Source organism: Phyllobates terribilis, unplaced genomic scaffold, assembly GCF_046119375.1.
Source record: "Phyllobates terribilis strain yellow unplaced genomic scaffold, ASM4611937v1 Scaffold_11__3_contigs__length_659146591, whole genome shotgun sequence".
Classification (NCBI taxonomy): Eukaryota; Metazoa; Chordata; class Amphibia; order Anura; family Dendrobatidae; genus Phyllobates; species Phyllobates terribilis.
Genome location: NW_027362771.1, coordinates 271,062,666 through 271,075,831, shown reverse-complemented (window position 1 = coordinate 271,075,831; position 13,166 = coordinate 271,062,666). Strand labels below are relative to the sequence as shown.

The 13,166-nt window shown below is 42.8% G+C and overlaps 1 protein-coding gene across 2 annotated transcripts in view; it reads left to right on the top strand.

The window, feature by feature from the left end:
- Positions 1-13,166, top strand: part of SEMA3E (semaphorin 3E) — a 312,174-nt gene that overhangs the window by 244,556 nt on the left and 54,452 nt on the right. For both annotated transcript variants that reach the window (XM_073652328.1, XM_073652327.1), the window contains exons 6-7: positions 3,373-3,492; positions 5,126-5,265. In XM_073652328.1, coding sequence (XP_073508429.1) covers positions 3,373-3,492; positions 5,126-5,265 — 260 coding nt within the window. The remainder of the gene's footprint in view (positions 1-3,372; positions 3,493-5,125; positions 5,266-13,166) is intronic.

The following is a 13,166-nucleotide window of genomic DNA, read 5'->3' as shown; positions in this document are numbered from 1 at the left end:
GTCATCTGGTCCAACCCCCTGCTCAAAGCAGGATTCACTAGATCATCTCAGACAGATGTCTGTCCAGCCTCTGTTTGAAGACGTCCATTGAAGGGGAACTCACCACCTCTCGTGGCAGCCTATTCCACTCATTAATCACCCTAACTGTCAAAAAGTTTTTTCTAATATCTAATCTGTGTCTCCTCCCATTTAGTTTCATCCCATTGCTTCTAGTCTTTCCTTGTGCAAATGAGAATAAAGATGATCCTTCTACAATGTGACAGCCCTTGACATATTTGTAGACAGCTATTAAGTCTCCTCTCAGTCTTCTTTTTTGCAAGCTAAACATTCCCAAATCCTGCAACCGTTCCTCATAGGACATGGTTTGCAGACCAGTCACCATTCTGGTCGCTCTTCTCTGAACTTGCTCCAGTTTGTCTATGTCTTTTTTAAAATGTGGTGCCCAAAACTGTACACAGTATTCCAGATGAGGTCTGACCAAAGAGGAGTAAAGACCGATAATGACTTCACGTGATCTAGACTGTATGCTTCTGTTAATACATCCCAGAATTGTATTTGCCTTTTTTGCTGCTGCATCACACTGTTGACTCATGTTCAGTCTATGATCTATTAGTATACCTAAGTCTTTTTCACATGTACTGTTGCTTAGCCCTATTCCTCCCATTCTGTATATGCTTTTTTCATTTTTATTGCCCAGATGTAGTACTTTGCATTTTTCCCTGTTAAAAACCATTCTGTTGTTTGCTGCCCACTGCTCCAGTTTATTTAGGTCTTTTTGAATCCTCTCTCTCTCTTCTCTAGTATTAGCTATCCCTCCTAGCTTTGTGTCATCAGCAAATTTAATCAGTTTACCCTCAATTCCTTCATCTAAATCATTGATAAAGATGTTGAACAATACAGGTCCCAGGACGGAGCCCTGTGGTACCCCACTTGAGACATTCATCCAGCTGGATGTGAAGCCATTTACAACCACCCTTTGAGTCCGATCACTAAGCCAGTTATGAATCCACCTAACAGTTGCCTGGTCCATTGCATACTTGGTCATTTTTTCAATAAGGATGGTGTGAGATACTTTGTCAAACTGGCTGCAAGTGTGATTTATTTATAGCCAACACCTGTTAAGTGCCACAGGTAAGTTACAGGTGCTGTTAATTACACGAATTAGAGAAGCATCACATGATTTTTCAAACAGTGCCAATATGTTTGTCCACCCCCTTTTTTAGGTTTGGTGTGGAATTGTATCCAATTTGGCTTTAGGACAATTATTTTTGCGTTTTTTCATTGAAGACAAATTAAATGAAGATAATACCAAAGTATTTGTGATCGCAATCATTTTCAGGAAGAAACTGAGTATTATCTGACAGAATTGCAGGGGTGCCAATACTTTTGGCCACCACTGTATACTGAATATATATATATATATGTATGGATATATACTGAATGAATATATTTATATATACAGTACAGACCAAAAGTTTGGACGCACGTTTTCATTTAAAGGTTTTTCTGTATTTTCATGACATTGAAAATTGTACATTCACACTGAGGGCATCAAAACTATGAATTAACACAAGTGGAATTATATACTTAACAAAAAAGTGTGAAACAACTGAAAATATGTCTTATATTCTAGGTTTTTCAAAGTAGCCACCTTTTGCTTTGATGACTGCTTTGCACACTTTTGGCATTCTTTTGATGAGCTTCAAGAGGTAGTCACCGGAAATGGTCTTCCAACAATCTTGATGGAGTTCCCAGAGATGCTTATCACTTGTTGGCCCTTTTGCCTTCACTCTGCAGTCCAGCTCACCCCAAACCATCTCGATTGGGTTCAGGTCTGGTGACTGAGAAGGCCAGGTCATCTAGCGTAGCACCCCATCACTCTACTTCTTGGTCAAAGAGCCCTTACACAGCCTGGAGGTGTGTTTGGGGTCAATGTCCTGTTGAAAAATAAATGATGGTCCAACTAGCTGCAAACCGGATAGAATAGCATTCCGCTGCAAGATGCTGTGATAGCCATGCTGGTTCAGTATGCCTTTAATTTTGAATAAATCCCCAACAGTGTCACCAGCAAAGCACCCCCACACCATCACACCTTCTCCTCCATGCTTCACGGTGGGAACCAGGCATGTAGAGTCCATCCGTTCACCTTTTCTGCGTCGCACAAAGACACGGTGGTTGGAACCAAAGATCTCAAATTTGGACTCATCAGACCAAAGCACAGATTTCCACTGGTCTTATGTCTATCCCTTGTGTTCTTTAGCCCAAACAAGTCTCTTCTGCTTGTTTCCTGTCCTTAGCAGTGGTTTCCTAGCAGCTATTTTACCATGTTGGCCTGCTGCACAAAGTCTCCTCTTAACAGTTGTTGAAAAGATGTGTCTGCTGCTAGAACTCTGTGTGGCATTGACCTGGTCTCTAATCTGAGCTGCTGTTAACCTGCGATTTCTGAGGCTGGTGACTCGGATAAACTTATCCTCAGAAGTAGAGGTGATTCTTGGTCTTCCTTTCCTGGGGTGATCCTCATGTGAGCCAGTTTCTTTGTAGCGCTTAATGGTTTTTGCAACTGCACTTGGGGACACATTCAAAGTTTGCCCAATTTTTCACACTGACAGACCTTCATTTCTTAAAGTAATGATGGCCACTCGTTTTTCTTTACTTAGCTGCTTTTTTCTTGCCATAATACAAATTCTAACAGTCCATTCAGTAGGACTTTCAGCTGTGTATCCATCTGACTTCTGCACAACACAACTGATGGTCCCTACCCCATTTATGAGGCAAGAAATCCCACTTATTAAACCTGACAGGGCACACCTATGAAGTGAAAACCATTTCCGGTGACTACCTCTTGAAGCTCATCAAGAGAATGTCAAGAGTGTGCAAAGCAGTCATCAAAGCAAAAGGTGGCTTCTTTGAAGAACCTAGAATATAAGACATATTTTCAGCTGTTTTACACTTTTTTGTTAAGTATATAATTCCACATGTGTTAATTCATAGTTTTGAAGCCTCAGTGTGAATGTACAATCATCAAAGTCATGAAAATACAGAAAAATCTTTGAATGAGAAGGTATGTCCAAATTTTGGTCTGTACTGTGTATATATATATATATATATATATATATATGCAGTAAATATCCAGGGAATTTACTATTCATTGGGCAAACAGCATTATACACCAGTCACCCTCAGTCATCCCTTTCCAGCCTGTCAAGAGGTGAGATATCTTATCACCCAAAACTGTACAACATCCATTCATTTAGAGCAACATAAGAATCACAGACACAATAAAAAAGGCTCAATAAACTTTATAATATCTAAAGTGTTGTGTGGAATATATAAGTAAAAATAGTCTGTTGTTAACACTTTGTTTTACTTTAGGTGGTGAGTTATTTGTTGGCCTTCACAATGACTTCTGGGGAAGAGATGCAACTTTATCTAGGAGCATGGGACACCTACCATACATAAGAACAGAACATGATGATGATCGCATCTTAAAAGGTGAATTATATAAACTGAGAATTGTTTGTTATTGGAGATGAGCAAATCTTTTGAAATTTTGACAAATTTTGCCAAGAAATTTGATCACCAGCTAATTGATTTGCCTCAAAAATCTTAACACAAGGCCATCATTGCTCTGAAAAGATGAGCAGGGACATAACGATTGTGGTCACAAAGAGTGCGACCGTGACTGGGAGTGGTGCCTGCCGACTGCAGCGCCAATTTCACCTGGATGTGCATCCTCAGACACACATTCAGCTGGAATTTATTGCGGTGCAGAAACCTGCTGGATCGCTGCACCAGAATACATGCTGCCGGCCAATCAGAAGTCTTCAGCTAATTTCTGCATGCCCTTCAAGGGCTGGCACATGGCAGTAATGTCATACGGCATCTGTGGAGGGTACGCCGGAGTCAGCCACCGGCCTCTGAGCTGGCTATGGAAGAGAACGCCGCACATGGTGGGAGCAGGGGCAGGTAAGAAGAATTGTTTATTTTTTTAAATGTGTTAGAGAACAACGGAGGACATTATTACCGAAAGGGGCACAGGATGGGGGACATTATACCAGGAAAGGACCCAGGATGGAGGACATTGTTATAGGATGGGGCCCAAGATGGGGGACGTTATTAAATAAAGGGACCAGGATGGGGGACATTATACCAGGAAATGGCCCAGGATGGAGGACATTGTTATAGGATGGGGCTCAAGAAGGGGGACATTATTAAATAAAGGGGCCAGGTATGGGGGACATTATACCCAGGAAAGGGCCCAGGATAGAAGACATTGTTATAAGATGGGGTCCATTATGGGAGACTTTATTAAATAATGGGGACAGGATCAGGGACATTATTACTAGAAGGAACCCAGGATATAGGGACATTGTTACTGGAAGCGGCCCCGGGATGGAGGACATTATTTAATAAAGGGGCAAGGATGAAGGACATTATTATAAAAAGGGGCCTAGAATGGAGGATATTTTTATAGGAAGGGGTCCAGGATGGGGGACAGTATTATAGGAAGGGGCCCAGGATAGGGGACATTATTAAATAAAGGGGCCACGAAGGAGGGCATTATTACAGAAAGGGGTTGAGGATAAGGGACATCACAGAAAGGAGCCCAGGATGGGGGACATTATTATAGGAAGGGGCCCAGGACAAGAGACATTATTAAATAAAGAAACCAGGAAGTAGGGCATTATTACAGAAATTATTACCGAAAGGGGCTCAAGATTATGGACATTACAGAAAGCGGCCCAAGATGGGGAACATTATTACATTAAAGGGCCAGGATGGGGGACATTATTACAGAAAAGGCCTGCATGGGGACATTATTACTTTGGGGGATGAACACATATGTCTTTATAAGATCTAGAACACAAGAAGGTCCCATACATCTGACCAACATGCGGTTGGAAGCCCAGGTCCAAATTTTGCACTGGGACCCATCAGACACTAGTTACACCACTGAAGATAAGATTAACACTCTATGGTCTCCTACGATTGAATTCAATATATAACCACTCTCTTTAACCATAGGTGGCTACAGTCAGTTTATGATTAATATAAAAATTAATACAAATTAACCTTTTAGAGAAGAAAACTATAAATTACTGATTATTTATGTGTTTTTATTTAGAGCCAAAATTTGTAGGATCCTATATGATTCCAGACAATGAAGACAAGGATGACAATAAAATTTACTTCTTTTACACTGAAAAGGCAATAGAAGGAGATAGAGTTCAAGCACTTTATTCTCGAGTAGGACGAGTCTGTGCGGTAAGTGAGGTACTTAAGTATATTATAATTAGAGATGAGCGTTGTTCTACTCGAACTGTTCGCCAATCTCAAATTCGAGCTGTTTTGGGCGATGTTCGAGCCGTTCGGCGAACACGAACGATTTGAGAAAAATTCGGCTGTTCGAGGTTATGTTCGATAACTGTTCGTGCACCAAAATCATAACTGGATTTTTTCTCAGTAATGATGAAAATTAATGTTAATACGCAGTTTGAGTGTACAGCGGGGTGGGGGGAGGGGCAGGGGATGGATCTCTGCAGGAATAATGAAGATCTCCATTTTTTTTTCTCTTTCCCGCATTTACAGTGGGGAGGTGCAATCTGTCAGCCATCAGCAGCGCACACACGGAGCGAAGTGCTTTTTTCACACAAGCAAGGGCATGTGTCATTGGCAGTGTATGTCACATGTCCTTGCCCTATAAGACCAAGCCATTTTCCCCGTCGCCACCATTTTCTCACTGCTGCAGCTGCATATTAGACGGCACCCTGTTGCTGTGTGCGCTATACCTTGTTAATTTCAAGCCAATTTTCGCACAAATCTACAGATAGCTTGGGAGTAGGGAATAGTTGTGATTGCAGTCCTTTTAAGGACTAGGTTACAGCATTTCCTACGACTTTTATCAGGCAGGTCTGTGCTCTTAAATAGATAGATTGTGGGAGTAAAGACTAGTGTTGAGCCACCCCCGTAGTGTTCGGGTTCGGTTCGGTTCGTCGAACACCGGGATGTTCGAGGAACTGTTCGTCGAACTGTTCGTCGAACACCTTAGAACACCGTCGAACACCGATAAAACCAATGGCAGGCAAACAAAAACACATAGGAACACATAGAAAACACCTTCAAAGGTGTCCAAAAGATCACAAACTGCTCAGAAGACGCTTTCTTTAAAAAAGCCGGCCGGCAATTCAGCAGCGGCATACACCGGTACCCGAAGATTTAGACATGAAGGAATAGAGCATCACACACAGATTAGATAGATAGAGACATGTCAGTCACATATATATGAAGTACAGTGACAGTGTTGCTTACTGTACTTGTCATTTAGTGTAAAGGATTTATTAAAAAATATAATAGTGTTTTCGTGCACCGTCTCTTTAAAAAAGCCGGCCGGCAATTCAGCAGCGGTACCCGACAATTTATAACAGACAGAATAGAGCTTCACACATAGATTAGATAGATAGAAACATGTCAGTCACATATATATGAAGTACTGTGACAGTGTTGCTTACGGTACTTGTCATTTACTGCAAAGGATTTATTAAAAAAAATAATAGTGTTTTCATGCACCGTCTCTTTAAAAAAGCCGGCTGGCAATTCAGCATCTGTACCCGACAATTTAGAATAGAAGGAATAGAGAATCACACATAGATTAGATAGATAGAAACATGTCAGCCACATATATACGAAGTACAGTGACAGTGTTGCTTACTGTAATTGTCATTTAGTGTAAAGGATTTATCAAAAAAAATAATAGTGTTTTCATGCACCGTCTCTTTAAAAAAGCCGGCCGGCAATTCAGCATCTGTACCCGACAATTTATAACAGACAGAATAGAGCTTCACACATAGATTAGATAGATAGAAACATGTCAGTCACATATATAATAAGTACAGTGATAGTGTTGGTTACTGTACTTGTCATTTAGTATTAAAATAAAGGATTTATTATTAAAAAAAATTGGCGTGGGGTTCCCCGTAATTTTAGTCTCTAGCGGAGGTTAAGCAGACAGCTGGGGCAGATGTTTGAAGCCTGGGAAGGGGGTAATACCCACGGAGCTTCCCAGGCTACTAATATCAGCCCCCAGCGGAATACCTAGCCTTTACTAGCTATTAAAATGGGGGACCCCCCCCAAAAAAATGACGTGGGGTCCCCCCTAATTTAATAGCTAGCAACGGCTAGGCAGACAGCTGGGGGCTGATATTAATAGCCCAGGAAGGGAGCCATGAATATTGGCCCCCTCCCAGGCTAGAAACACCAGCCGTCAGCCGCCCCAGAAATGGCGCATCCATAGGATGCGCCAATTCTGGCACTTAGCCTCGCTCTTCCACGCTGCCCTGGTGCGGTGGCAGGGGGTAATAGGGTTGGGGTTGATGTCAGCTTATAATGCCAGCTGACATCAAGCCCAGGTTAGTAATGGAGAGGCGTCTATAAGACACCCCCATTACTAACCCCATAGTCAAAGTTAAAAAAAAAACACAAACACCCAGAATAAAGTCCTTTAATTGAAATAAAGACACAATTCTTTATTGTTCTAAATTAAACCATACTTACCATCACGCCCATTCCAGCTGAAGCCAACGATCTCCTGCAATAAAAGAAAAATAATAAAGCAACCTCATCCTTACCTTTCCATGGTTCCCAGGACAGCTTCAGCTCTGCTACATCGAGATGACAGGCTGGACCGCAGCAGAACGCTGCCATCCAGCTTGCCATGCCGCACACACTGAGAAGCGCAGACATGCTTGCGCTCCTCAGTGTCTGACTGTGACGACATCCAGATGAGCCGACAATGAACTCGGCTCACCTCATGTACGTCACTGACAGCGTGGGAAAATTCTCCTGCACTCAGCGCTTCAGCGTGAGAATTTTCCCACGCTGTCAATGACGTGCATGAGGTCAGCTGAGTTCATTGGACATGACCTCGGCTCATCTGGATGCCGTCACAGCCAGACACTGAGTAGCGCAAGCATGCCTGCGCTTCTCAGTGTCTGCGGGATGACAGGCTGGATGGCAGCGTTCTGCTGCGGACCAGCCTGTCATCTCGATGTAGCAGAGCTGAAGCTGTCGTGGGAGCCATGGAAAGGTAAGGATGATGTTGCTTTATTATTTTACTTTTATTGCAGGAGATCATTGGCTTCAGCTGGAATGGGCGTGGCGGTAAGTATGGTTTAATTTAGAACAATAAAGAATTGTGTGTTTATTTCAATTAAAGGACTTTTTTCTGGGTGTTTGTGTTTTTTTTAAATACTTTACTAGAAATTCATGGTGGTCATGTCTAATATTGGCGTGACCCCATGAATTTCGGGCTTAGGGCCAGCTGATAATGCCAAGCTGGCCTTAACCCCTTTATTACCCAGTGAGCCACCGCACCAGGGCCCTGGATGAGTTGGGTACAGCGCCAGAAGATGGCGCTTCTATGAACGCGCCATTTTCCGGGGCGGCTGCGGACTGCAATTTGCAGCGGGTGGGGCCCAGAAAGCTTGGGCCTCCCTGCGCTGCAGATTCCAGCCCCCAGCTGCCTAGTTGTACCTAGCTGGACACAAAAATAGGGCGAAGCTCCACGTATTTTTTTTTTAAATTCATGAAATTCATGGAATAATTAAGAAAAAAAGGGCTTCCCTATATTGTTGTGTTCGGCTAGGTACAAATAGGCAGCTGGTGGTTGGGAGCAGCCCGTTCCTGCCTGCTGTACCTGACTGGACACAAATATAGTGCGAAGCCCCACATCAATTTTTTTTTCATTATTTCATGAATTTCCTGAAATAATTTAAAAAAAATTGACGTGGGGCTTCGCCCTATATTTGTGTCCAGTCAGGTACAGCAGGCAGGAACGGGCTGCCCCCAACCACCAGCTGCCTATTTGTACCTGGCCAGACACAACAATATAGGGAAGCCCTTTTTTAAAAAAATTATTTCATGAAATAATTAAAAAAAAATTGACGTGGGGCTTCGCACTATATTTGTGTCCAGCCAGGAACAGCAGGCAGGGACGGGCTGCCCCCAACCACCAGCTGCCTATTTGTACCTGGTTGGACACAACAATATAGGGTAGCCCTTTTTTTCTTAATTATTCCATGAATTTCATGAAATAATTTAAAAAAAAAATGCGCGGGGCTTCGCCCTATTTTTGTGCCCAGCCAGGTACAACTAGGCAGCTGGGAGCTGGAATCCGCAGCGCAGGGAGGCCCAAGCTTTCTGGGCCCCACCCGCTGCAAATTGCAGTCCGCAGCCACCCCAGAAAATGGCGCGTTCATAGAACCGCCATCTTCTGGCGCTGTACCCAACTCATCCAGGGCCCTGGTGCGGTGGCTCACTGGGTAATAAAGGGGTTAAGGCCAGCTTGGCATTATCAGCTGGCCCTAAGCCCGAAATTCATGGGGTCACGCCAATATTAGACATGACCACCATGAATTTCTAGTAAAGTATTTAAAAAAACACAACACCCAGAATAAAGTCCTTTAATTGAAATAAACACACAATTCTTTATTGTTCTAAATTAAACCATACTTACCGTCACGCCCATTCCAGCTGAAGCCAATGTCTTCTGCAATAAAAGTAAAATAATAAAGCAACCTCATCCTTACCTTTCCATGGTTCCCACGACAGCTTCAACTCTGCTACATCGAGATGACAGGCTGGACCGCAGCAGAACGCTGCCATCCAGCCTGTCATCCCGCGGACACTGAGAGGCGCAGGCATGCTTGCGCTCCTCAGTGTCTCGCTGTGACGGCATAAAGATGAGACAAGTTCATGTCCAATGAACTCGGCGCACCTCATGCACGTCACTGACAGCGTGGGAGAATTCTCCTGCACTCAGCACTTCAGCGTGAAAATTTTCCCACGCTGTCAGTGACGTACATGAGGTCAGCTGAGTTCATTGGACATGAATGAGCTCACCTCATGCACGTCACTGACAGCGTGGGAAAATTCTCCTGCACTCAGCGCTACAGCGTGAGAATTCTCCCACGCTGTCAGTGACGTGCATGAGGTGAGCTCATTCATGTCCAATGAACTCAGCTGACCTCATGTACGTCACTGACAGCGTGGGAGAGTTCTCACGCTGAAGTGCTGAGTGCAGGAGAATTCTCCCACGCTGTCAGTGACGTGCATGAGGTGCGCCGAGTTCATTGGACATGAACTCGTCTCATCTTTATGCCGTCACAGCCAGACACTGCAGAGCGCAAGCATGCCTGCGCTTCTCAGTGTCTGCGGGATGACAGGCTGGATGGCAGCGTTCTGCTGCGGTCCAGCCTGTTATCTCGATGTAGCAGAGCTGAAGCTGTCGTGGGAACCATGGAAAGGTAAGGATGAGGTTGCTTTATTATTTTTCTTTTATTGCCCTAGATCGTTGGCTTCAGCTGGAATGGGCGTGATGGTAAGTATGGTTTAATTTGGAACAATAAAGGAATGTGTCTTTATTTCAATTAAAGGACTTTATTCTGGGTGTTTGTGTTTTCTTTTAACTTTGACTATGGGGTTAGTAATGGGGGTGTCTTATAGACGCCTCTCCATTACTAACCTGGGCTTGATGTCAGCTGGCATTATAAGCTGACATCAACCCCAACCCTATTACCCCACTGCCACGGCTACAGGGCAGTGGGAAGAGCGAGGCTAAGTGCCAGAATTGGCGCATCCTAAGGATGCGCCATTTCTGGGGCGGCTAACGGCTGGTGTTTCTAGCCTGGGAGGGGGCCAATATTCATGGAACCCTTCCTGGGCTATTAATATCAGACCCCAGCTGTCTGCCTAGCCTTTGCTAGCTATTAAAATAGGGGGGACCCCACGTCATTTTTTTGGGGGGTCCCCCATTTTAATAGCTAGTAAAGGCTAGGTATTCCGCTGGGGGCTGATATTAGTAGCCTGGGAAGCTCCGTGGGTATTACCCCCTTCCCAGGCTTCAAACATCTGCCCCAGCCGTCTGGTTAACCTCCGCTAGAGCCTAAAATTATGGGGATCCCCACGCCAATTTTTTTTTAAATAAATCCTTTATTTTAACACTAAATGACAAGTACAGTAATCAACACTGTCACTGTACTTCATATATATGTGACTGACATGTTTCTATCTATCTAATCTATGTGTGATTCTCTATTCCTTCTATTCTAAATTGTCGGGTACAGATGCTGAATTGCCGGCCGGCTTTTTTAAAGAGACGGTGCATGAAAACACTATTATTTTTTTTTAATAAATCCTTTACACTAAATGACAAGTACAGTAAGCAACACTGTCACTGTACTTCATATATATGTGACTGACATGTTTCTATCTATCTAATCTATGTGTGATTCTCTATTCCTTCTATTCTAAATTGTCGGGTACAGATGCTGAATTGCCGGCCGGCTTTTTTAAAGAGACAGTGCATGAAAACACTATTATTTTTTTTAATAAATCCTTTATACTAAATGACAAGTACAGTAAGCAACACTGTCACTGTACTTCATATATATGTGACTGACATGTTTCTAGCTACCTAATCTATGTGTGATTCTCTATTCCTTCTATTCTAAATTGTTGGTTACAGATGCTGAATTGCCGGCTGGCTTTTTTAAAGAGACGGTGCATGAAAACACTATTATTTTTTTTAATAAATCCTTTACTCTAAATGACAAGTACATTAATCAACACTGTCACAGTACTTCATATATACGTGACTGACATGTTTCTATCTATCTAATCTATGTGTGAAGCTCTATTCTGTCTGTTATAAATTGTCAGGTACCGCTGCTGAATTGCCGGCCGGCTTTTTTAAAGAGACGGTGCATGAAAACACTATTATTTTTTTTGATAAATCCTTTACACTAAATGACAAGTACAGTAAGCAACACTGTCACTGTGCTTCTTATATGTGTGACTGACATGTTTCTATCTATCTAATCTATGTGTGAAGCTCTATTCTTTCGGTTCTAAATTGTCAGGTACCGGTGTATGCCGCTGATGAATTGCCGGCTTTTCATGTTTCACTGTTGGCACTGTTCCCATCGATTTGGGCAATCACTGTAATGCCACAACCACCATGGCTGTGGCATTACAGTGAGTGGCAGACAATCCCTGCATGATTGGTGCTCTAAATAGCGCCAGACATGCAGGACACGCTTTTGGTGCACGAACAGTTATCGAACATAACCTCGAACAGCCGAATTTTTTGCAAATCGTTCGGGTTCGTCGAACAACTCGAACACCGCCCAAAACAGCTCGAATTTGAGATTGGCGAACAATTCTAGTCGAACACCGATCATCTCTAGTAAAGACTAATTGTAATTGCAGTACTTTTCAGGACTAGATTACATCAGTTCCTATCAGTTTTTGCCAGGCAGGTCTGTGCCAGTGCTGTGCAAGTTTTTTTCACAGCATTTGGCTGAATCTAGCAAAGCTAATCCTTTTTGTCCTATTGCAGAATGTGTTAGTCAGTGGAGTAGCCTATCTGTGTTGCAAGTTATACCACCTGTGTATAGAATACCAATTTTTTTACTGCACCTAGTGAAGTAAAATCTTTTGGGCATAGCATCATTCTATTAGTCCATCTATACTGACCTCCATCAGGTTGCAAACTGAATATAATTTTTTTCTGCATCTAGCTCTGAAAAAATATTTGGCCTTCTAGCAGTGTGAGGGACTTTCTCTATTAGTCCATCTATACTGACCTCCATCAGGTTGCAAACTGAATATATTTTTTTTCTGCATCTACCTCTGAAAAAATATTGGGCTTCTAGCTGTGTGTGGGACTTGTTCTATTAATCCATCTATACAGACCTCCATCAGGTTGCAAACTGAATATAATTTTTTGTCTGCATCTACCTCTGAAAAAATATTTGGGCTTCTAGCTGTGTGTGGGACTTGCTCTATTAGTCCATCTATACTGACCTCCATCAGGTTGCAAATTAAAAATAATTTTTATCTGCATCTACCTCTGAAAAAATATTTGGGCTTCTAGCTGTGTGGGACTTGTTCTATTAGTCCATCTATACTGACCTCCATCAGGTTGCAAACTGAATATAATTTTTTTCTGCATCTACCTCTGAAAAAATATTTGGGCTTCTAGCTGTGTGTGGGACTTTCTCTATTCGTCCATCTATACTGACCTCCATCAGGTTGCAAATTAAAAATAATTTTTATCTGCATCCAGCTCTGAAAAAATATTTGGCCTTCTAGCTGTGTGTGGGAGTTTC